Source organism: Rhinatrema bivittatum, chromosome 4 (genome assembly GCF_901001135.1).
Source record: "Rhinatrema bivittatum chromosome 4, aRhiBiv1.1, whole genome shotgun sequence".
Classification (NCBI taxonomy): domain Eukaryota; kingdom Metazoa; phylum Chordata; class Amphibia; order Gymnophiona; family Rhinatrematidae; genus Rhinatrema; species Rhinatrema bivittatum.
In genome coordinates, this window is record NC_042618.1 from 56,974,900 (window position 1) to 57,000,328 (window position 25,429).

The 25,429-nt window shown below is 39.7% G+C and overlaps 1 protein-coding gene across 1 annotated transcript in view; it reads right to left on the bottom strand.

The window, feature by feature from the left end:
* Positions 1-25,429, bottom strand: part of MNAT1 (MNAT1 component of CDK activating kinase) — a 317,645-nt gene that overhangs the window by 155,941 nt on the left and 136,275 nt on the right. The window contains exon 3 of the mRNA XM_029597428.1: positions 7,602-7,675. Coding sequence (XP_029453288.1) covers positions 7,602-7,675 — 74 coding nt within the window. The remainder of the gene's footprint in view (positions 1-7,601; positions 7,676-25,429) is intronic.

A 25,429-nucleotide genomic window follows, 5' to 3' on the forward strand; every position in this document is an offset into this window, starting at 1 on the left:
GTCATGGGCACAAACCATTAGAGGTATAAGTCATCACTTAGGTCTTATTTCCTCAAAGTGCCAGAGATGTTTAGTGAGTCCTTGCCACAAACAAGATTATAGCCTATAGAGAGGCAAACATCTTGTCTCTCTCAGCACTACTATCACACAATAGAGCAGAAATTTAGTGGCCCTTTCCTGTCACCAAAAGGAAACCTTCCAGCAGATAAAAGCTGTAATATGGATGTACAAGTAAGAGCTCCTTTCAACAGAAACTGTCTGCACAAGTTCTAATTATTTGCCTCTATCTCCAAAAAGCTGGTTATGTCCCTTCATCACCATGCCAATAGTTATATCGCTGGAAGCCCCATATGTCAATGGAGGTCAGTCTATTGGTACTGATGTTCCATCTGAGCCCTTGTCTTATAAAAGACATGTAGGCAAAATGAGTATTTGAGAGCTTTCACATTAATGCTCCCAGCTGTGAGCTATCAGGGACTCCAAAACGTAACCATTACCTCTTCCCCTCACCCACCTGCAACTCTTATAATGGAGAAGGACCCACACAAAGCAACCCCTCAGACAAATTGAAACCACATAAAGCAGGGTAAGAATTGTCAGTTCCCTCAACTGCGGTCCAACCAGACAAAGTACATTAAATGGCACATGAAGGGTAAATAATCAAAGGAGACCCTCTTTAGTTCAGGAAAGTGAGATTCTACAGAAAAGTGCAGAGCTGGGAGAAAATTCACCATAGACTAAATGCTGTCTTCCCACAACAGAAGTATGCAAAACCTCAGTTACAAATGCGGAAACCTTAGATAGGAGGTCAAGGACAAACAGATCAGAATGAGGGCAGAGGGGCCCACCAGCCACATAATTTTCACTCCAGTAGAATGGATAGTCCGGAGCACCATATCAAAGGCTGCAGTAAGAAGGGGTGGTGAGCCAAATACTTCACACGTTTAAGGGTGACAAGGTGAACAGTCTTTGTAAGAGAAGGAATACAAGTTTCTTGCATATAGTAACTATTATAAAATGTCTAACAATACCTAAGCATTCATTTTTACATATTTACAGATCAATGGTCCAAAAGGCTGATGGGGCCTGCTGTCATGAGCAACACCTAGCTGTCAGTCCTCCTCCTCTTTTCTTTTTCACTTACAAGCATGAACAGAAAATGCATAAAGGTAGCTCTAACACCCAAAGGAATGCTAGAATAGAAATTTCAGGAGTAGATGGAGGCTGTGGAGTGGGAGCCATTTAGCTGTTCTCCATGCAAGTTCCAATAGGTGAGAAAAGAGAAGACCACGCAGAAAGAATCAATAGTGATAATTTATGTTCTTTATCGTCTTGCAGGCGATGACACATAAGATGATTCCAATTGGCTAGGACTCCGTGGAATTGTAAGGCCAAGGCGGCATTGCTGCATGACATTCTTGAGAAACAGCATGAGTCAGAAAAGCTGGGGGCTTTGGAGTCTGCAGCTGGCAGAGAGGAGCCCGAGAAGTATGTGCAACAGATGAGGAGCACACTCTGGCATTGACATGTGTAGAGCCCTTGCCAGTCTAGACAGAACCACCTACTTCGATGTCTTGGGTCAAGATGTTGATGACGGGGAAGGCAGAGACGTGGAAAAGGACAGCTTTTCTACAAGAGCCGATGACCTGCTGAGATGCTTAATGCAGGACATATAGGGCCTCAAGGAAGTGGTGCAGAGATGCAGAGTCTTGGCTGGACACTGTGGGAGGAATTGTGTCCATGACTTCTGCTAGAGAAATGCTCCAGCAGATGCCACCTGCAGCCTCAGGGCCCCTGGATGCAGCTTTCTCCCATATTTACACCACCACCACCATGGTAAGTTCCTCTGCTTCAGTAGTGGGAGGCTCCCCCTGTGTCCCACCACTACCAATGATGCTGGTTCCTACTCCTATAGCTTCACCATCTCAAAGGATGCATTCTCTATCAACGCTTTCACTTCCTCAGAGGAAGGCTCCCCCTTCTCTGACAAAGGCGAGTACATCCCCCTCGGCTGACACAGGAATGACCTTCTGTACACAAGCTGAAGAGGAGAGGCACACCAGTTCTGCCAGGCAGATACTGCCATAAGCTTGCTTGACAGACTGGGTGGACGTTTGGTCCTTTTCTGCCATCATCTCTATGTTTCTATAATACAGGCCTTCATCCTCTGGCTCCCAAAACATCAGCTCTCAGAGCCCCTCTCCCCTCCAGAGCCTTTTGTAGCTATCTCCCCTTACCACTGTCTCCAGTGTCCTTAGCCTCTAAAGGCACTATGAGTAGTAACCACACAGTCTTACACAGAAGCACAAGACTTGGGCAGTCCAGGGGACCATAACCATCCCTCAAAAGGAGAAAACAACCCAGGAAAAATTAATTTGATTATGTACATATCACATTTGTCTTGGAAATAAATGCACCTTCACATTTGAAAATTTCTTTATATCAGTGTTCCTTTCCTCTGCAGCCTGCTGGTAAGACTGGCGATATACCTCCTGCAGCACATCCTCACTCAGGTTGCATGCCTCCCCCTCCTCTTCATCATTGGGCCCTATAAGATGATCATCTTGTCCTTCTAGAGGAAGCAGGACTTGGCTTTTGGCCAGGTTATGAAGCATGCAGCAGGCTAGAAAGATGTCACAGACCTTGAATGGGTTGTAGAGAAGAGATCCCCCAATCAGTTCAGGCAGCGGAAATATGTTTTAAGTAGGCCAAAGCTACTCCTGCTGACTGCCCTGGCCTGCCGGTGAGCCCTATTGCAGCGGACATCTGACACAGTTTGAGTATTCCAGTAGGATCATGAGCCAGGTTTTGAGCTGATATCTTCTATTTAACTGCAGGGGAGAAGGCAGAGAAGAACAAAGTGAAATACTCCAAGCTGGTAGGCAGCGAGGTTGTCCCCTGGTAGAGCCTGGAGAAGGCATCCGGAGCCAAAGACCACCTAGAGAAAGAGAAAAGGACAGAGGTTAGTTGCTGTGTGTTTGTAGTGAGTAAATCCATAGCCAGCATGGATTTACCTAAGGGAAGTCTTGCCTCACAAATCTGCTACTTTTGTTTTTTTTGAAGGGGTAAATAAACATGGATAAAGGCAAACCGGTAGATGTGTGGATTTGGATTTTCAGAAGGCGTTTGACAAAGTCCCTCATGAGAGGCTTCTAAGAAAACTTAAAAGTCATGGGACAGGAGGAGATGTTCTTTTGTGGATTGCAAACTGGTTAAAAGGAAACAGAGTAGGATTAAATGGTCTGTTTTCAAAGTGGAAAAAGATAAACAGTGAAGTACCTCAGGGATCTGTCCTTGGACCGGTGCTTTTTAATATATTTATAAATGATCTGGAAAGGGGTACGACAAGTGAGGTGATTAAATTTTCAGATGACAAAATTAATCAGAGTAGTTAAGTCACAAGCGGACTGTGATACATTACAGGAGGATCTTACGAGACTGAAATATTGAGTGTCTATATAGCAGATGAAATATAATGTGCACAAGTGCAAGGTGATGCAGATAGGGAAAAATAACCCATGCTGCAGTTACACAATGTTAGGTTCCATCTTAGGAGCTACCACCCAGGAAAAAGATATGGGTTTCATAGCTCATATCACACTGAAATAGCTCAGTGTGCTGTGGTGGTCAAAAATGCAAACAATGTTAGCATTATTAGGAAGTGAATGGCAAATAAAAAGGAGAATGTCATAATGCCTCTGTGGTTAGACCACACCTTGAATACTGTGTAAAATTTTGGTCGCCGCATCTCAAAAAAGATATAGCTACATTGGAGAAAGTAAAGAGAAGAGCAACCTAAACGATGAAGGGCATGGAACGGCTCCCCTATGAGGAAAGGCTAAAGAGGTTAGGGCTTTTCAGCTTGGAGAAGAGATGGCAGAGGGGGGATTACCCCTATACTAATGTCGCTTCATTGGCTTCCTATTAAATCTCAAATAGATTATAAGATCCTGATCATCATTCACAAATTAATACATGCTGATCATCATAAACATACTGGTTTAAAAATCACTCCACAAATTACCAGAACAAATCTTCGATCTGATAACACTTCTTGTCTAAAAATTCCTCCCATCAAAGATGCTAGACTATCAACTACTAGAAACAGAGCATTCTCCATTGCTTCCCCCCAAAAAATGAAACTCTCTACCACCTTATTTAAGAACTCAATCTAATATCAAAAAGTTCAAGAAGGACCTAAAAACATTCCTCTTTCATACAGTCTACATCAATGATCATCTATAACAACAATCCATCTACAATCAATTCAACCATTCAAACCCAAACAAGAAAAAAAACAGTAACTACAACTGGCATCAAACTTTAAGTATTACAATTTCAGAAATTAATAAGAAGCCCTCCTTTAAGATGAATTAATACTATTATTGTTACTTTCCTTTTTACATCTTTCCCTTCTCCCCCCTCTTTCACCCCACCATCTTCCTCTACCTATCATTTCACTATTGTTATTGTTTTTTCTTTTGCAACTATGTATAATTTATCTGATTTTTGGTTGATTCTGAACCGTTGTGATGGCTAAACCGAATAACGGTATATAAAAACGAATAAATAAATAAAATAAATAAAGATGATACAGATCTACAAAATCATGAAAGGACTTGAATGGGTAAATGTGAAATTGTTATTTACTCTTTTGGATAATACAAGGACGAGGGGGCACTCCATGAAGTCAGCAAATAGCACATTTAAAACAAATCTGAAAAAAAATTATTTTTCACTCAATGCACAATTAAGCTCTGGAATGCATTTTCAGAGCAGGTAGCTAAGGAAGATAGTTTAGCTGTGTTTAAAAAAGGTTTGGATAAGTTCCTGGAGGAGAAATCCATAAACTGCTATTAATCAATAGGGAATAGCCACTGCTTGTTGCCAGCATCAGTTGCATAAGAGCTATTTAATGTTTGGGTACTTGCGAGTTGGACTAGCCTCTGTTGGAAACAGGACACTGGGCTTGATGGACCCTCAGAATGACCCAGTATGGCATATCTTATATTCTTATGAGAGCAGCATACCTACCTAGAAGCTAACTTCCAGTGATGAGATCTTCCTGGAAGTAACTGTGAGAGGATGTCGGCATCATGATAAGATCCAAGAAACATGGAAACTACATCCAAATTGATCCCCTTGACATCACAGACCACCTGCATATTGAAGAACTGGAAGCCCTTGTAGATAGCAATCTCGTTGTCCACAAGTGCCCTTGTAGGGATGCAAGTGTAATCAATAACCCCTAAAACCAAGGGGAAATGTGAAATTCTATAGAAATCAGTCAGGATATTTTGTTGAAGCTGTATCCTCTGAGGAAAACTATATAGTTATATGTTTTCCTGAGAAATGCAGCCAGAAATTGATCAATATATAGGATGGTGGATGACTGGCTTATTCCAGCTGTAACCTATCCTAGAGGTGTCTGAAAGGTGCTAGTGGCCAAAAGGACCAGAGCCATAGTGATCTTGAGGTAGAGAGGCCATGCCTTGCCAATACGAGTGGAAAGGCCCAGGTCTTGCTCTAACAGCTGGCATAGGTTTAGTATGGTTTCCTTGTTGAACCTGAATCTGTTCAAGACTTGATCCTCAGACAGATCCAAAAATCATGCCCTGGTCCTATATTCTCTCTCTAAGGGGTGGTACTTCCTTCCTCTTCTGTTCTCTCTCCCTCCTCAAAGATTGCGTCATGAATATCCATAAAGCTTATAATACTCATGTTCAATGTCAGTTCACCTCTGCTCACACACACCCCAGTCACAAGCCCACCCACCCCTAGTGAGACCCACTCAGACACACAGCCCACCAGAAAAGCAGTGCCATTCACGGCAAGGGTTTTCCAAAAAACAAACAAAAAAACAAAACAGAACAGAAGTAAACCTAGTAGATGACAAAAAACAAAAAAGCATTATAGCCAAACACTTCTGGGCAAGTACAACAATTTCCAAGTTACGACCCCCTCTCCAACCCTTCTACTTGCCTTCCTATCCACACACACTGGGAGCAACCAGCCCACCAAATATCAGGCCAAAAAACACAATACAAGTTTGAATTTGGCACATTAATAGCAGGTGTAAAAGTGTTTATAAATTGCTGATGTCATTCGCACATGTTCTTTATAAAATAGCAACGTACGTGCCAAACAGTCTGACACACGTCCCCAAACATGCCCACTTTGTTCACACAGACCTTTCTGCATGGTACATGCAAATGTAGTCCATTTGGAAAATTGTTTGTGCGCACGTACATCAAGCATACATGCACACAAAGAAGGCATTTTTATGCATAAAATCCCTTTGGAAATTTACGCACGAGAGAATTTACGCACATATAGGGAAGGCAATTTTTAAAAGGCCGTTTCTGCAGGTAAAGTACTGCTTTATCTGCGGATGGCTATTGAAACGACCTTCCCTTGCTGTTATCTTGGATAGATTTCTACCACACTCTTCCTAAGATGTCTGTTATATAGTAGAGCCTGAGATGTCCCAAGGAACTGAGGGAGTTGAGTTCTCTATCAAATCATCCTCCTCGCAGCACCATTAATTAATCCTGATAGAAGAAGCAGAACTAACAGCTTTCTCTGAAAAAATATATCACTGTTCAGCTTAAGCTGTAAAGCCGGCATTTTGTGAAGTTCCAGAAAGATGTTTCCATGTTGGATATGCCAGACAGTAAGAATCCAACATTTGTATTTAAACTTGTTTCCTATGAAGTACCAAAATCTACTGCAGTGCACCACCCAAGGTCAACTGCTTCATAATGCAAGCAGAAAAACAGTCTGTGATGGAAGTCAGCACATAGCATTATGAAGCATATAAGGAGGCCAGGATTTGTTTATTCTGGTTCAGTTTTTACAATGCAAATAAACCAGAAGAATATTTACTTTATGTAAAGTTATTTAATATATTTTGCTTGTGCTGTTCTTAACATAACAATAACTCAGGTATGTAATGCAAATCTTAGTGGAAACTAATATCTTCAACACAAAAAAATGTTGTACATTAAATAAACAATTTGGAATATACAGGGGGTAATTTTGTAACAGCCCCCATAAAACTGAAATCAAGTGTCTGCATACTTTATACCAATTTTTCAAGGGAAAATACATGAGTTCGTTCCATTTGAAAAATATTCCATTAAGAATACTCGTGCACAATTATACATGCTAACTGCTTGCAGTTTTCCCTCAGGAAAATGTAAAAAGTATGCACACAAGGGCAAATCCCTCTCCAACCCAGCCTTTGCAGATAAACGTGTGTGCACAGAGGACATACTCACCTAAGTTTACCCACATATCAGGAGAGTTCTTTTGCAAAAAGCCATTTTCACAGATAAACGACTCTGAAAATTACTCTCATAGGATATTTGTCTTAAAAACCCTACATAGTGCTTACTACATCCATCTTGGTTTGATCTCAAAAGCTAAAAAATTTTTTTTTTTTAATTTTGTCATGCTCTCTAAAGTGATAGAGATGATTAAAATGCAAGCAAAACAATTATATAAACCTCAGATACCCTGATAAATTCTGCTAATGGCAATTGAAAGCTGAAAGCAGACAGTCTAATGTGCAGATGATCAAAAATGCAAACAGAACTTACCAATTTCTTCTATATCTTCCAGGAAATCATTGTATTCCTTCAGGCTGAAAAAGTCTTCTTCTCTCTTATTGTATCTTTGAAAAACAAAAGTCAGAAATTTCTTTCAAATCACTTTTCCCTCCATTCGTATATTTTCAATGCACAAAATATGCTGGACTTAACTAATGTTATTTTTTTATTATTATTTTTTTTAAGTATCACCTTCTTTGCTGGCTTTCAGAAAGAATCTTTTTCATTTCCTGTTTTACTGGCAGGATCTGACATGTCTAAATGGACTCCCTTATGTTTCTACTACCGATCAGTTTCCACAAGACATAAGTGTGAAAGTGGTTTCATATTATCCTGAGATACAAGAGTCCTTACGCTGAAAAAAAAAATAAATAAAATAACCAAAATCTTATATGCTTCCTCCTTAATGGCAAATATCACCAACACACATTTAGTTAGCCTAATATAGATAATTTGTATAAAATATATGTATATTTAATGTTCTGTTCATTTATTTTGCATGTATTTAGACACCATTCGAGTAAATGCAGCCAAACTTGACAGGGTATGTCTTTTCATCCAGAGAAAGATCATGGACCATTTTCTGACACAAAATATTCAGTCTTTGCCAAGCTAGAAGTTTCTCCACTATGCTACTGAAGAATTTGGATGCACCAAGACTATGCAATGGCACAAGACTGAGTTAAAAGCCTGATACCTCATATTAATGAAGCAACAATTCTGGCAAGCTGAGCAGTGGGTGAGAATGCATTCATACCACAGATACTGATCATTCCTACTGATATGCCTTCTGAATTCAAAACGGTCGCAATTTCTGGTATGTCTTCCTTTCGTGATGTCCATCAATAAAGCTCTAATACAATCACTTAATGTACCAGTTCTTAATTCCTTGCTTTTCTTACAGGCAATTTTATGTCGTCTGCTCAAGGGCTGGAAATGTAATGTATTTGCCACAAAAAACAGTAAGATGGAGATTTAAATTCAGGCTCATAGATTGTTATACTCCGATAAGGGGTGTTCACTACAACAAAGAATACAATGGTATGTGCCAGAAAGAACCTTGCACTCTTGTAATAAAAAATTGCTTATTATTCCAAGTACAAAAGCGAAATGACAAGGGCCCGTGCATTTTCATATGCTGCACCTGTATTGTGGAATTCATTGCCTATCAAATTGCGAGGAAAGATATAAAAAGTTTTAGGAAAGGTTTGAAAACATTTTTTACTGAAGCTTTCAAAATATGAAAGTTGATATTTTATGTGATGAATATTAGGCTAGTTTTTTTAAATTTATGTGTGTATAATGTAAAAGTTGTGTTGGTATTTGATGTTGAAATTTTATAAAAGTGTAATTATGTAATCTGCATTGAACTATTTTAGGAAATATAGCAGAATATAAGATTGTAAAATAAAAATAAATAAATATACATTGCCACAGCTTTGTAAAATATATATTAGTTCAGATTTTTATTGCAAAGTATATTTGATTTTGTTGGACCACTTTCTAACATGTGAACCATTAGATATGGGATTTCCTGAGCAATGCTGTGTAATGCAGCTTCTATCAGGGCCAGTGGAAGCACTAGGCCGACTATGACATCAGAAGTTTGGAGGCAGCCATCTAGTGCTTCCACTTGGCCCTGCTTAGATGTGGTTTTTGGACAGTAGTAGAAGCAAGACGACTGAATTTTCCTGCAGTCATCCTGCAGCACACAACGTGGGTGCCTCTCTTCATCCCTGCACCCAGAGTCCCAATAATCTGGGAGGGAAGGAGCTGGCTCCAGAGGCCCAGCAGGGATGTAGAGGCTGTCAGCAGTGGGCAGCAGGGCTGAGCTATTTTGCATTTGCTTCGTCTACAACGGCAGCACTCACCACCCCAGCAGAGAAAAAGATAGTAGCAGTGTCTCTGAAACAGCTGGCAGGCGGGAAACGTCAGGCAAGTAAACTAGAATTAAAGCCAAATTAAACAAATGAGAGGTGAGGACAGTGACAAAGTTCATGCTTGCCGATGCTGCTTTTTACTTCCGGACCCCCCAGGGCCAATGCTGATGCTGCCTTCCCACTTGCGCAGCTGGAAGAAAGAGGTCCGATTGTTGCTGCTAGAAGGAACAGGCCACATCACCATTGGCCCCGTGAGTTTGAAAGAAAGAAGGTGTCGGCAGGCATGTGCAACCTAAAGAAAAAGGAGATGGACCTTTGTTGGCCTGGATCCCATGACTGAAGAGAGGATGAGGAGCAGCATCTGCTCCACAAACGGGCCTCAGGAGGAGACTGCTGCTGCTGCCAAGACAGCATGTGTGTATATGTGACAGAGTCTGTGTATGAGCATGTATAAAAGAAATGTGGGAAAGCATGTGGGAGAAACAGCATGCGTAAACATGTGCAAAACAGCATATGTGAGCAACAGCGAGCATGTGGAGGAGAAAGCACTTGTGTGTATGTAAATAGGAGAGAGAGAGAGAGCAAGCGTGTGTATGTATGTGAAAGAGAGGGAGAGTGAGCATGTAGATATGGGATAGTGTGCATAGGTGAGAGAGAATGGAGGAAGTTTGTGTGCTCCTCCCCCCAATCCACTAATCCATGACAAGCTCTGGGTGACTGAAAAATCAAAGGTTCCCAGATATGAAGAGCAAAGGATTTATTTTTAGCCTTACTAGTTTTAATTATTAGATGTTTGATGTGTCTGCTGCTTTGAAATATTTTATTGGAGTCTGGAAAATTTTAAAAACATTGTATGTGAGTTTTTAATTATTGGAGCTCATTCTATTTGGCAGCCATTTTGAAATATTTAGACCTTTTGTTAATATTGTTTTACTAATGTGATTGATGTTTTATATTTCTTGATTTTATTTTTTGATATTTTATGAGGAATGGCGATTTCATTTTTCCATTGTTGCACTGCATATAGTTTATTTATTTTATTTATGCCTTTTATATACAGTTGTTCCAAAAGTAGATCTGGCTTGCTGCAGTTTCCAGTTCACCTTTTGTCTGTATGTTTCTATTTTATACTTTATGGATCTCTCTGTTCTATATTTGGTGTTCTACATGAGACATCGATGTTTGGTAAGGGTCTGTCTGTTTTCTACATGAAAAACCACAAATTGAATCCTCCGTGATAAGTTATTTGTTGAAATGTATGAGGCTTCTGATCCCAAACCTGGGTAAAGCACTTTAAATGATATTTAAATGGGTATTTCAAGAAAAAAAAATTTTAAGACGAAATTTATCACCCACCAACATCATCAGATAAGTCGGGATGTTGAAGGAGCTTTTTCAAGCCCTTATTTACATTTCTCTATGCCTATTGGGTTGAACAATCAGCATAAGTTATTTGTTGAAATGTATGAGGCTTCTGATCCCAAACCTGGGTAAAGCACTTTAAATGATATTTAAATGGGTATTTCAAGAAAAAAAAATTTTAAGACGAAGAGAGGAACGTTTCATATATCGTTGTCATAGATCCCCACCAAGGGTAATATGACTATAATTATAATCATAAACAGACCCCCTCCGTCCAAAGTGTTTTCTTGAGATAAAAGTGATAATACAGTGAAAACCTTTATAATGTGTTATTTAAAAATTCTTTCTTATTAATGATGGTGAAAAAAGTTTCCTCCAACAACTGTGAAAAAATTGTGAATGTCCCGGCAAAGTTGTAATAATCCCAAAAGGGTATAAATAGATGGTGTTAAATGCTGATTGTTCAACCCAATAGGCATAGAGAAATGTAAATAAGGGCTTGAAAAAGCTCCTTCAACATCCCGACTTATCTGATGATGTTGGTGGGTGATAAATTTCGTCTTAAAATTTTTTTTTTCTTGAAATACCCATTTAAATATCATTTAAAGTGCTTTACCCGGGTTTGGGATCAGAAGCCTCATACATTTCAACAAATAACTTATCACGGAGGATTCGATTTGTGGTTTTTCAATTGAATCAATTCCTCCAAAGCAATTTAGTGCTCATTTTGAGGGTTTTCTACATGAGACATCGATATAAGGTATTCTACTAATGTGTAATTTTCTCTGTAAGGATCTATAGAAACTTGGCTTGTTCTGTTTTTCTAATAAGTGTATTTGTGTTTTTGGGCCTGGTTGTTGCGTTCGTGCCTTTTCCTCGCTCCACCCTCTCTACTTCTGTGGCGACTCCCTCCAGGTCTGACAGACAGTTGCTATCCCGGAGTTCTCCTGCCACATCACGTCGGAATCTCCGATCTGGCTTGACGCTACTGACCCGCCATGTTCCTAATGATGTAAGGGCGCATGCGCGCTCCAGACTTGTACCGGCGAAGGCACCAACCCCGGGAGCATACTCCCGTAGTGACATCACCCGCTTCTAACATAAAAAGGTCTTGATTGCTACTACTAATCGAGTTAGCAAGAACTCGAATCTTTCTCTGCCAGTTATGATTCAACCAAGCTACTCTGCTTTTGTATTATTAGGAGTACCCGCTCCTTGGGGGCTCAGCTCTCTCTATTCTTTATTTCAGATTGTTGGATGGGATCCGGTACTCGCTCCCCGAGGGCCTATGTTCCCAAAGACTCAGAAGACTCCTATTGCCTGGAGGCGATCGCAGACGTGAACAAGTGAATCCTATTTCAGACAGGAACCGTACTCGCTCCACGAGGGCCATTGTTTCTAATCGCTAAGGCTCCCTTCAGTCTAAGACGTTATCACAGGTACGGAGATCGTGAATTACCATTGCAGATAGGAACTGGTACTCGCTCCACGAGGGCCTATGTTCCTCAACTCTCCCCTATTCCAGAAGCCATTCCATACACAGTTATTGTGAGTTCTATTTCAAACTGCTTATAGGAACCAGTACTTGCCTGCGGCTCCTGTTCCTGAATACTGAAGGTTCTCTGTTGCATAAAGAAGACACTACAGAGATCTACAATTGTGAGTGTATCATCTACCACTGGTTATGCCCAGCATACCCTGTCTACTCACTACCTATAGTCTCTCCTTACAGCTCAGCAACTCAGAGATCGTAGTTCCAGTATCAGAGGGACTTCAGCCCTGTCGGGCATATCAACTCTCTGCTGCCAATTTGGTGGTTCTACTTCCAGTCTAATAAAGAACTGTCTGTGCTTGTCTCAATATTCCAGCCTAGCCGGTGGTCCCTCTCAAGATCTCCACTTGAGGACGCTGTCATCTGCCATCGGCCCAGGGATTCACCATTTACTAAGTATTCATTCTTTACACTAATAGAACGGTATTATCAACTGCCACTCTGTGGGAACCAACCCACAGCAGATCATTAACTCCGCCTATGGAGTATCATCAAGTGCTAACCCCTCCCCCGGCAGGGATGTCGCGTGCTCCCGGGCTCTCCCGCTGCTCTTCCTTCCCTGCTGCCGTTGCCACTAGGCTATCAGTATGTTCAAGCCCAGTGGGAACGGCAGCGGTGGTAGAAGAAATAGTGGCACCTGAGACTGGCCTTTTCTTCTTCCCGCGCCGCCCCCCCCGGTGACCCGGAACAGGAAGTGATACGCAGTGCGCGGAAAGGAGAAAGAGCTGTGCCGCGTGGAAAAATAGCAGCGGCGGCAGCAGCATCGGCCCCCGAGGAATCGAAGCAGTTGGTAATCGGGAAAGGAGACAGCAGCATGAGCCTCCCGCGGCCGATGGGATTCTTCTTTCTTGGCCTGCGGGGGCTGGAGGTGGAGGCTGCTGCAGCTACCATTTCTGCTCGGGTGGGGGGGGAGGGGAGAGGAAGTGAGTGAGAGAAAGAGAGAGAAGCAGCCAGCCAGCCAGTGTGTGATTGAGAGCATGTGTGGGATTGAGAGAAACTGGTCAGAGAACTGATATGTGGGTATATGTGAGAGACAATGAAAGTGATGAAAGTGACTGCTCAGGGAGATGACTGATGTGCATGTGAGAGTGTGAGACATTAGTCAGGGAGGTGACTGGTAAGCATGGAAGTGAGAAATCTGGGTATGTGAGCAGCATGGGCGTAAGAAGCCTGGTGTTGGGAGGGTGGGTGTGTGTGTGTGTGTGTGTGTGTGTGTGTGTGTGTGTGTGTGTGTGTGTGTGTGTGTGTGAAAGAAAGTATGGGAGTGAGAAGCCTGATTATGTGAGAGAGAGCATGGGAGTGGGAAGCCTGTGTGTGTGTGCATGCATGAGAGAGAGAGACTGGTTGGTAAGTTGACGGTGTGTGTGAATGTGAGAGAAAGAATGTGATTCAGGGAATGAGAAGCCTGTGCACGTGAAGAGCAAGCATGGAAATGAGAGAGAGATTGGTGTGTGTGTAACAGAGAGAAAGTGATTATGCGAATGAGAAGCCTGTGTATGTGAAGAGAGTGAGCATGGGAGTGAGAAACCTGGGTGTGTGTGAGACACAGCATGGGAGGGAGAAGCCTGTATATCTGAAAGAGAACATGGGAATGGGAAGCCTGTGTATGTGTTTATGCATGAGAGAGGTCAGGTGACTGGTGAGAGAGAGAGAGAGGGGAATGAGAAGCCTGTGCATGTAGAGAGAACAAGCATGGGAGTGAGAGACTGGTGAGTGTGTGTGTGAGAGAGAGAGAGAGAGAGAGAAAGTGATTATGAGAGTGAGAAGCCCATATATGTAAGAAGAACATGGGAGTGGGAAGCCTGTGTGTGGGTATGGCATGAGAGAAACTGTTCAGGAAGGTGACTGGTGTGCGTGTGTCAAAGACTGTTTGGGAGATGATTGGTATGTGAGAGACAGAAACTGGTCATGGGGACATGACTGGTATGGTGTGTGTGTGTGTGTGTGTGTGTGTGTGTGAGACAAGGGCACTAAGGAAGAGGACCATGAGTATAGAGCTTAGCCACTAATGCTGCTTCTGGTGTGTGCTACTGCCTGCATGGAAGGGGAGTAGGAGAGCTGCTGGAGAGGGGGTAAGTAAAGGTGGCTTTTTAAGTTTATTTTTCTTGATTGACTGCCATTTTAATTATTTAATATTATATGATGCCTGCTTTTTTGAAATATTTTATTGGTGTTTGGAGAATGTTTAATAGTTTTTATGAGTTTTTAATTGTTGGATGTTATTCTGTTCATAGCTGTTTTGAAACATTTATTCTGCTTATTAGTATAGTTTTACAATTATTTCTGTGTGGGGATCTATAGCTGCTTGCTAGTTCTGTTTTCCTAATAAGAGGTTTATTGGTTTTTAGGGCCTGATTTAATATTTGTATTGTTGCCTTTTCATAGATAGGGTTGCTCCTGTTTGAGCGTATTCCATAATACAGGTGCAACTGTGTGCGGATTAGTTTATGTGCATTACTACAGATCCTGGAAGTAAGTTAGGTCGGTTCTGTGTCTGTTACCAAGATGAGATATTTTACTAGCATGTAAGAGTTTGTATCAGTCTTATATATTGTGTTTTCTCAAGAGGACATGCATTGGTGGTAAACTGCTGTCTTTTCAAAAGTAGGGCTATTGAGCCTGGAACTAGAAGGAGTTTGAGTTGCTGTTACTGAGATGACACCAGAACATCTTTTTTGTAGGGTGAGTTGTATGAGGAATGTCATAATTCTGCTTTACATCCATTATTGTGGGTCACTTACTTTAAGATATTTCAGTGTCTCTATCTTATCTCCCCTTTCCTCCATGGTGTACATATTTAGATTTTTAAGACTATCTCCATATGCTTTAGAAAAAAGGCCGCTGACCATTTTAGTAGCCACCCTTTGGACTGACTCCATCCTGTTTATATCCTTTTGAAGGTGCTATCTTCAGAATTTTGACATTATAGGGCAGATAAAATTGGTCGAGGAGTGGCATGATATGTAAAAGATAGCATATAGCCAAGCATGATGATAATTCTGCAGGAAACAAAATGTACTGTGGGATCTTTATGGATAGAAATTCCACGTCTGACAGTTAAGAGTCTATTACTGGCCAAGAAGAAGAAACAGACTGACATATTAGCTGAAAATAGAAAGGCAAATATATTTGGCAACCAGCCCTGGATTTGTCAATAGGTACCCATTATGCCTGTGCCTAGGGTGGAAAACATTTAGAGGCAGCAGGCTGGCTAATATTTGCTGCCTTCTAGCTCTACTCAATCTCATTCAACACAAAACAGCCTTCTGCTACCCTGTAACAAACCCAGACAGGAGATGGGGGGGGGGGGGCTGAAAGCACAAAAAGTGCCTAGGGGTGGCAAAATCATAAATTTGTCCTTGATGGCAACACAACAATAATAAGAGATTTTGATTACCCCAGAATTGATTAGGTCAATGTATCATTGGGACATGCCAGAGAGATTCAGTTTTTAGCTGCATTAGTGACTTTTATGGAGCAGCTACTTTAGATCTAGTATTTAGTGGAACACACAACCTGGGTTACTGGAGGGGGGACGCACTAAGCTATAGTGATCATAATGCAATCAAATTTGATAATCACTGGAAGGATATTAAATAAAAATACTACAATAGTACAGAACTTTAAAAAGGGAGACTAAAACAAATGTGGAAATTAATTAGGAAAAAAAAAAACAAAGGAGCAATTGCAAAAGTTAAAATTTTGCATGAGAGGAGAACACTATATAAAAATACCATTTTGGAAGCTCAGATAAAACGTATTCCATGCATTAAGAAAAGATTAAGAAAAATTAAATAATTGCCAGCATGGTTTAATTGTGAGGTAAAGGAGGCAATTAAAGCTAAACAGGAAAAATTAAAAAAAAATAGAAAGCACATCCAAATGATAACAGGTAACAGCATTTGCACTGTCAAGTTAGATGTAAAGCAGTAATAAGAAAGGTGAAGAGAAAATCTGATAAGAAACTTGCCAGTGAAGCAAAAGTTAATAAAAGCTTTTTCAAGTACAATGGAAGCAAAAAGCCTGTGAGGGAATCAGCTGGGCTGCCTGATGACCGAGGATTGAAAGGGGTGCTCGGGGAAGACAAGGAAATAGCAGAAAATGAGTTCTTTGCCTCAGTCTTTACTGAGGATGATGTTGGGAACATATCCACACCTGAAATTTATTGGTACATATTCTGAGCAACTAAAACAAGTATCTGTGACAATGGAAGATGTAATAGATCTAATTGACAAACTAAAGAGTAACAAATCACTAGAACCAGATGTCATCTACCCATCAATGAAACCATCAATGGTATCCATTGATGGTTTCATTGATGGTATCCATATGTATATAGTTTATGGTATCCATTTAATTATTTGGAATACCGCCTCGCCTAACCAGTATTTTACCCTCCACCTGTTTAATGTATTCTTTTGGTTTTGGTTACATGTAAGGGCCCTCCCGAAAGTTATTTATATTCTGCTGTTATATGTAAGGGCTCCGCCCAAAAGTTTTTGTTATTTGTGAACCGATGCGATGTGCAAACGAACATCGGTATAAAAGAGACTTTAAATAAATAAATAAATAAATAAATACCCTAAAGTTCTAAAAGAACTAAAACATGACATTACTAATGTTTTATTAGCAATCTGTAACCTATCATTTAAAACAGACATAATACTGAAGACTGGAAGGTGGCCAATGGGACAATTTTTCAAAAGGGCTCCAAGGGTGATGCGGCAAACTATAGATCAATTAGCCAGACGTCAGTGCTGGGGAAATAGTAGAAACCATACTTAAAAAACAAAATCACTGGTCCTATAGACAGACATGGCGTAATGGGGAAGATTCAACATGCTTTTAGCAAAGGGAAGTCTTGCCTTATTAAATCTTTTAGATTTTTTTGAAGGTGTAAATAAATATGTAGACAGAGGTGAGCCAGTTGATATAATGTATTTGAGTTTTCATTAGGCATTTGATAAAGTCCCCCATTAAATACTCCTCAGGAATTTACAAAGTCATGGGTTAGGAAGGCAGCGTCCTATTGTGGATTGGAAACTGGGAAAAAAGATAGGAAACAAAGAGTGGACTAAATAGTTTTCCAAATGCAGAAATATCATTAGTGGAATACCACAGGGATTAGTACCAGGATCTATACTGTTTAACATATTCATAAATGATCTGCAAAAGTGAGAAAGCGAGGTGATCAAATTTTCAGATGATCCAAATTATTCAAAGTTATTAAAACAGCAGTGGATTGCAAGGTATTGCAGAGGGATCACATGAGACTAGGAGACTGGATAACTGAATGGTAGATGAAATTTAATGTGGAAAAAATGCAAAGTGACACAGTAATCCCAACTAAAGGTATACAATGCTAGTATCTGTATTGGGAGTCACTACCCAGGAAAAGGAACTTGGAGTCCTTATAGACAATACATCGAAATCCTCAGCTCAATGTGCAATGATGTTCAGAAAAACAAAATTAGAATGATAAGGATGATCTGAAAAAAAATAATAATATGGAAATTATTATATTGCTTCTGTATCATATCCATGGTGCAAAAGCACCTTTTTGTACTGTGGGCAGCTTTGGTTGTCCCATCTAAAAAAAAAAAAAAAATATATATATATATATATATATATATATATAAAAAACAAAACAAGAAAAGGTGCAGAGGGTGGTGACAAAAATGATAAGAGGGGACAGAACATAAGAAATTGCCATTCTGAGTTAGACCAAGGGTCCATCAAGCCCAGCATCCTGTTTCCAACAGAGGCCAAACCAGGCCACGTGAACCTGGCAAGTACCCAAACACTAAGAAGATACCATGCTACTGATGCCAGTAATAGCAGAGGCCATTCCCTAATTCAACTTTATTAATATCAGTTAATGGACTTCTCCAAACCTTTTTTGAACCCAGCTATACTAACTGCACTAACCACATCCTCTGGCAACAAATTCCAGAGTTTAATTGTGTGTTGAGTGAAAAATAATTTTCTCCAATTAGTCTAAATGTGCTGCTACTTGCTAACTTCATGCAATGCCCCCTAGTCCTTCTATTATCCAAAAGTGTAAATAACAGATTCACATCTACTCGTTCAACACCTCTCATTTTAAAGATCTCTATCATATCCCCCCTCAGCCATCTCTTCTCCAAGCTGAATAGCCTTAACCTCATTAGCCTTTCCTCATAGGGGAGCTGTTCCATCCTCTTTATCATTTTGGTTGCCGTTCTCTGTACCTTCTCCATCGCAACTATATCTTTTTTGAGATGCGGCGACCAGAATTGCACACAGTATTCAAGGTGTGGTCTCACCATGGAGCAATACAGAGGCATTATGACATTTTGGGTTTTGTTTACCATTCCCTTAATTCCTACCATTCTGTTTGCTTTTTTGACTGCTGCAGCAATCTGAGCCAACGATTTCAAAGTATTATCCACTATGATGCCTAGATCATTTTCCTGAGTGGTAGTTCCTAATTATGGAACCTAACATCGTGTAACTACAGCAAGGGTTATTTTTCCCTATATGCAACACCTTGCACTTGCCCACAGTAAATTTCATCTGCCATTTGGATGCCCAACCTTCCAGTCTCGCAAGGTCCTCCTGCAAAGTATCACAATCGCTTGTGATTTAATTACTCTGAATAATTTTGTATCATCTGCAAAATTGATAACCTCATTCACTGTATTCCTTTCCAGATCATTTATAAATATATTGAAAAGCATCGGAACAAGTACAGATCCCCGAGGCACTCCACTGTTTACCCCTTTTCCACTGAGAAAATGGACCACTTAATCCTACTCTGTTTCCTGTCTTTTAACCTGTTTGTAATCCACGACTTTTTAGTTTTCATAGAAGCCTCTCATGAGGGACATTGTCAAATGCCTTCTGAAAATCCAAATACACTACATCTACTGGTTCACCTTTATCCACGTTTATTAACCCTTTCAAAAAAATGAAGCAGATTCGTGAGGCAAGACTTCCTTTAGGTAAATCCATGTTGACTGTGTACCATTAAACCATTTCTTTCTATATGCTCTGCGATGTTGATATTTAGAATAGTTTCCACTATTTTTCCCGGCTCTGAAGTTAGGCTCACTGGTCTATAGTTTCCCGGATCGCCCCTGGATCCCTTTTTAAATATTGGGGTTACATTGTACCTGAAGACTGGAGGGTGACCAATGGATTATTTTAATGATAGGTTACAAATTTTAATAGATCTGAAATTTCATTTTTTAGTTCCTTCAGAATACCCAGTCCAGATGATTTGCTACTCTTTAGTTTGTCAATCTGGCCTATTACATTTTCCAGGTTCACAGCAATTTGGTTTAGCTAATCTGACTCTTCACCTTTGAAAACCATCTCCGGAACTGGTATCTCCCCAACATCCTCATTAGTAAACACAGAAGCAAAGAATTAATTTAGTCTTTCTGTAATGGACTTATCTTCCCTAAGACTCCCTTTAACTCCTCGGTCATCTAACAGTCCAACCAACTCCCTCACAGGTTTCTTGCTTTGGATATAATTTAAAAAGTTTTTATTATAAATTTTTGCCTCTTTGGCTAACTTCATTTCAAATTCTCTCTTCGCCTGTCTTATCAAAGTTTTACACTTAACTTGACAATGCTTATGCTTTTTTCCTATTTTCTTCAGATGGATCTTTCATCCAATTTTTTAAGGATTTTATGGCTAAAATAGTCTTTCACCTGACCTTTTAACCATTCCGGTAATCGTATTATTATTTTTAATTTTTATAGTATATATATATATATATATATATATATATATATATATATATATATATAATATAAATATAAATATATATTTATAAATAAATATTTTATAAATATATAATATATATTTTTAATTTTTATATATATATATATATAAATTATATAAATATATAAATAAATATTTTATAAATATTTTATAAATAAATAAATATATAAATATATATATAAATATATATATATATATATATATATATATATATATATATATATATATATATATATATTTATTTATATAAATTTCTACCTTTAAAGTTACATTGTAAACCGGTATGATGTATGCATACTAATACCGGTATATAAAAGTTTTTAAATAAATAAATAAATAAATATACCGGTGTTCTTGTATGAAATACAAATCACATCAGTTTACATTGAAACAGAGAAAAAGGAATTCGCCCGGAGACGGTCCATGGAACAGGGGGAACAAAAACTTGGATAGGGGTAACTATTCTAGCTTAAATTATGGATTAGATCATAAAACTAAACAAACAGATATCAGTATAGAGTAAACTGTACATTGATACTGGGGAGAAGATGAAAAATACCGCTTGTGAGAGTAACAACCATAGACTTGTGGCAGTGTAATACTAGTAGAGTACATCGTGTTTTGTCTTCCTTCCACCTTTCTTAATGCATGGAATACATCTGGACTGCGCGTCTAGGACTGTATTTTTAAACAATCTCCAAGCCTGTTGAACACTTTTAACCTTTGCAGCTGCACTTTCAGTTTTTTTCTATTTTCCTCATTTTATCAAAGTTTCCCTTTTCAAAACTTAGTGTTAGAGTTGTAGATTTACTTATTGTCCCCCTTCTAGTTATTAGTTTAAACTTGATCATGTTATGATCACTATTGTCAAGTGGCCCACCACTGTTACCTCTCTCACCAAATACTACGTTCCACTAAGAATTAAATCTAAAATAGCTCCCTCGCGCATTGGTTCCTGAACCAATTACTCCATGAAGCAGTCATTTATTACATCCAGAACTTTATTGAGATCGAATGTCGGTATATAAAAATAATAAATAAAATAAATGTCTCTAGAAAGTCCTGGTGTTACATTTACCCAGTCAATATTGGGGTAATTGAAATCTAAATTGAAATACGTGGTGTTTAAGATTTTGAAAAAACTTCAACGCTGTGCATATCAATATTTACTTATGAATTTAAGGACCATCATACCACCCCAGTGCTCACAAGTCAGACTTGCATTTCATGCACTTCATTAGGGTCACTTTTAATCAATTGGTCCACATAGCTCAGTTCGAATTTTTATGGATTTTTTCGTTATAAGTTTAAAAAGAAACAACTTCCCTTATTCATCCGTTGTCGGGGTCATTCATCCCGTAGCTGTCGGGGGTATTCGTCCGACGCGCGCGTTTCGCCACACTAGCTGCTTCAGAGACGTGTATTCAGACTCTCCTGATCCAGCACTCCCCTTATTTTAGCGGGGATACAAACAGATCTTTAGGTAATCGTAAATTCTTACAAAGGAAAGAACTTCAATGGAGTTAGAGGTCCATCAAATTTTTCGGACCCAACGCCATCTCCCCGCTTAAAGTTCTTAGCGGGGAGATGGCGTTGGGTCCGAAAAATTTGATGGACCTCTAACTCCATTGAAGTTCTTTCCTTTGTAAGAATTTACGATTACCTAAAGATCTGTTTGTATCCCCGCTAAAATAAGGGGAGTGCTGGATCAGGAGAGTCTGAATACACGTCTCTGAAGCAGCTAGTGTGGCGAAACGCGCGCGTCGGACGAATACCCCCGACAGCTACGGGATGAATGACCCCGACAACGGATGAATAAGGGAAGTTGTTTCTTTTTAAACTTATAACGAAAAAATCCATAAAAATTCGAACTGAGCTATGTGGACCAATTGATTAAAAGTGACCCTAATGAAGTGCATGAAATGCAAGTCTGACTTGTGAGCACTGGGGTGGTATGATGGTCCTTAAATTCATAAGTAAATATTGATATGCACAGCGTTGAAGTTTTTTCAAAATCTTAAACACCACGTATTTCAATTTAGTTTACTGTACTCGTGGGTTTACCCATTAAGAGATCTTTTGTATTTGGTAATTGAAATCTCCCATTATTATTGCACTGCTAAATTGGTTAGCTTCCCCGATTTCTCTTAGCATTTCATCATCTGTCTGACTATTTTGTCCAGGTGGATGGTAGTATACTCCTATCACTATACTCATACACAACACACATGGGATTTCTACCCATATAGATTCTACTGAGCATTTAGTCTCTTGTTTGTTCTTTATTCTGTTGGACTCTATACCCTCCCGGACATAAAGTGCCACACCCCAACCAAGTAGATCCTCCCTATCATTACGATATAATTTGTACCCTGATATAGCACTGTCCCATTGGTTATCCTCCTTCCACCAGGTCTCTGAGATGCCAATTATGTCAATCTCATCATTTACTGCTATACACTCTAATTCTCCCATCTTACTTCTAAGACTTCTGGCATTGGCATACAGATATTTCAAAGTGTGCTTTTTGTTTGTATTAACAACCTGCTTTTCTGTTGATAGGGATAATCTGGAAATTTTTAGCACAGGTGATTTATTTTTTTTTACATATAAGCACATAGACTACTATTGCTTTAATTGGAACCTCTCTGTTGGGATGCCCTAACTCTCCTGTTTCATTAGTATCCTTCAAGGATACATTCTTCCGAACTATGCACTGCTGAGTGACTGTCTGCTTTCCCCCTTGTTCTAGTTTTAAAAAGGAGATAGAGCAGCTTGGTTCCACTCTGGATAAGGTGGAGCCAATCCTTTTGGAAAAGTCTCCCCCTTATGGCTTGGAGGCTATGCAGCTAGAGCTCTTCAGCTTGGAAAAAAACAGCTAAGAGGGAAGATTATAGAAGTTAATAAAATCATGAGTGGAGTGAAACAGGTACATAAAAGATGGTTATTTGCCCTTTCAAAAAAATACTAAATTGAGGGGACATTCTATGAAAATAACCACCAGCAGATTTAAAACAGACTGTAGGAAGTACTTTTTCACTCAGCATACAATCAAGCTGTGGCACTGTTGCCAGAGGATGTGGTCAAGGCGACTAGCATAGCAGGGTTTAAAAGCAGTTTGGACAAGTTTCTGGAAGAAAAGTGCATAACAAAAGCGGTCTTTAGTCTACCTAGCTAATAATGTGTTATGCTAATAACATGTTATGCAAATTAGCCAGGTAGACTAAAGACAGCTCTTGCAACCCCTGGGAATGAACCCCCTATGGGATCTGCCAGGTACTTGCAACCTGGATTGGCTACTATCAGAGACAGGATGCTGGACTCAATAGATCTTGGTCTGACCCAGCATGGCACTTTTTATGAATGTAAAATGAGTCAGGTTCAGACACTACACACAGCCAGCTTCTTCTGATAGAACTTCTGCAGACAGCATACTTACTAATTTCCTTTTGCTTGCATTTTCCAGAGGCTTGGTCTGCCTGTAAGGCTGAAACTACCAAAAACAGACTACATAAGGACAAACAATGAACACTAACGAATTGTTGTTCTCAGAGCTGTTAAAGAAACTGCTGCTGGCCACTGTTTTTCATCAACCATCAGTTTTATCGGGTGTCCATCCTCCTATCTCAAGCCTTGACCCAGAAGTTTGTATTTTGGGGATTTTTGGGGGGTGGGGGTCCTGGTACGTAGCTCAACAGGCTGCACTGATTAGCTTGGGTTTTGGCTCCCTCTCTTGTACAGAAAAACAAATTCCAACTGCCAGGCTTTTAATTCTACTCAGTTTGTTGCCTTGGCAATACCATGACAGAGTTCTGTTTTGGCAGAAAGGTGTAAATTAGAACAGAGAAGTAGTAAGAAGTCTCAAGATTGCGTTCCCAGAACAAGTGTAGCTCTGTCATCACCATACTTCTGTATGTTGCCTCCTCAAGCAGGATGACCTTCTCCCAAACGTAACTCCTCAGGCACATGTTACAGCACTTTATTACAATGCAGCCACTTTAACCCTCTTAATAAGTACCTTAGACTTTTAATCCAATATCCCTCACTAGCACATACATACGCATCAACTACGGAAGTCTACACCCCAAAAACGGTCATCTTTTGCTGCCTTATAGCTCATAAGAAAAATACATTAATGTTCCATGTATCCCCTCGCCCAAAAAATATATTCCATAATTCTTAGAAAACGAAGGAGAAATAAAAACGTAATAGCTTGGTTGGACAAGTATCCACCCTCCTAGTACTTTGGCAGCAATCCTAAATACTCAAAGCTCCAGTGTAACCAAACGCCTTCAAAATGAATTGGTCCCACTTTTGTTAAATTGTACCGATTCACATGACAGGATAAAATCAGTTGTTCCTGTTGGTTCTCTTTGCTAGGTAGTGCATTTCAAAGCAAAAGACTCAAGCAAAAGAAGTCTGGGACAAAGCTGTGCCTTTCCATAATATATGGATAGGTATAAAAGAATTTCAAAGTCCTGTAATATCCCTCGGAATACGGTCAGTAACTTCCACTTCTTAATTATATGATTATTAAAAAGTGGAAGGTTTATAGCACCGCCAAGGACTTGCCTACATCAAGCTGTCCCTCCAAACTGGATGACCAAGCAAGGACACTGTTCAGGGAGGCAACTAGGAGACCAATAACAATTTTGAAAGAGTTACAAATTTCCATGACTAAAACTGGTCAAAGTGTGCATATGACAACAACATCCAAGTACTCCACAAATATAGCCTGTATGATAGGGTGGCAAGAAGGAAGCAGTTATTCAAAAAAGCCCACCTTGAGTTCCGTTTGAAGTATGCAAAGGAATTCTCAGGGAATACTATAACCAAGGTGGCAAAACGTTTGTGGTCTGACAAAACGAAAATATAACTTTTTGGCCTCAATGCAAAGTATTAAATTTGGCAAGAACCCAAAACAGCACATCATCCAAAGAACCCCCTTCCCTACTGTAAAGCATGATGGCAGCAGCATCATGTTATAGAGATGTTTCTCATTGGTATGGACTGGGGCACTTGTCAATATAAAAAGGGACAATGAATGGAGAAGCATCCTTGAGGAAAACCTGCAACCCTCTGCAAGAAAGCTAAAATTGGAACAAAAGTTCACTTTCAGCATCACAATGACCCAAAGCACACAGCCAAAGTTACACTGGAGTAGCTAAGAAACAAAAGTAGTACATGACCTGAAGTGGCCCAGTCAAAGCACTGACCTCAGTCCAAAGAAAATCTGTGGCATTACTTGAAGA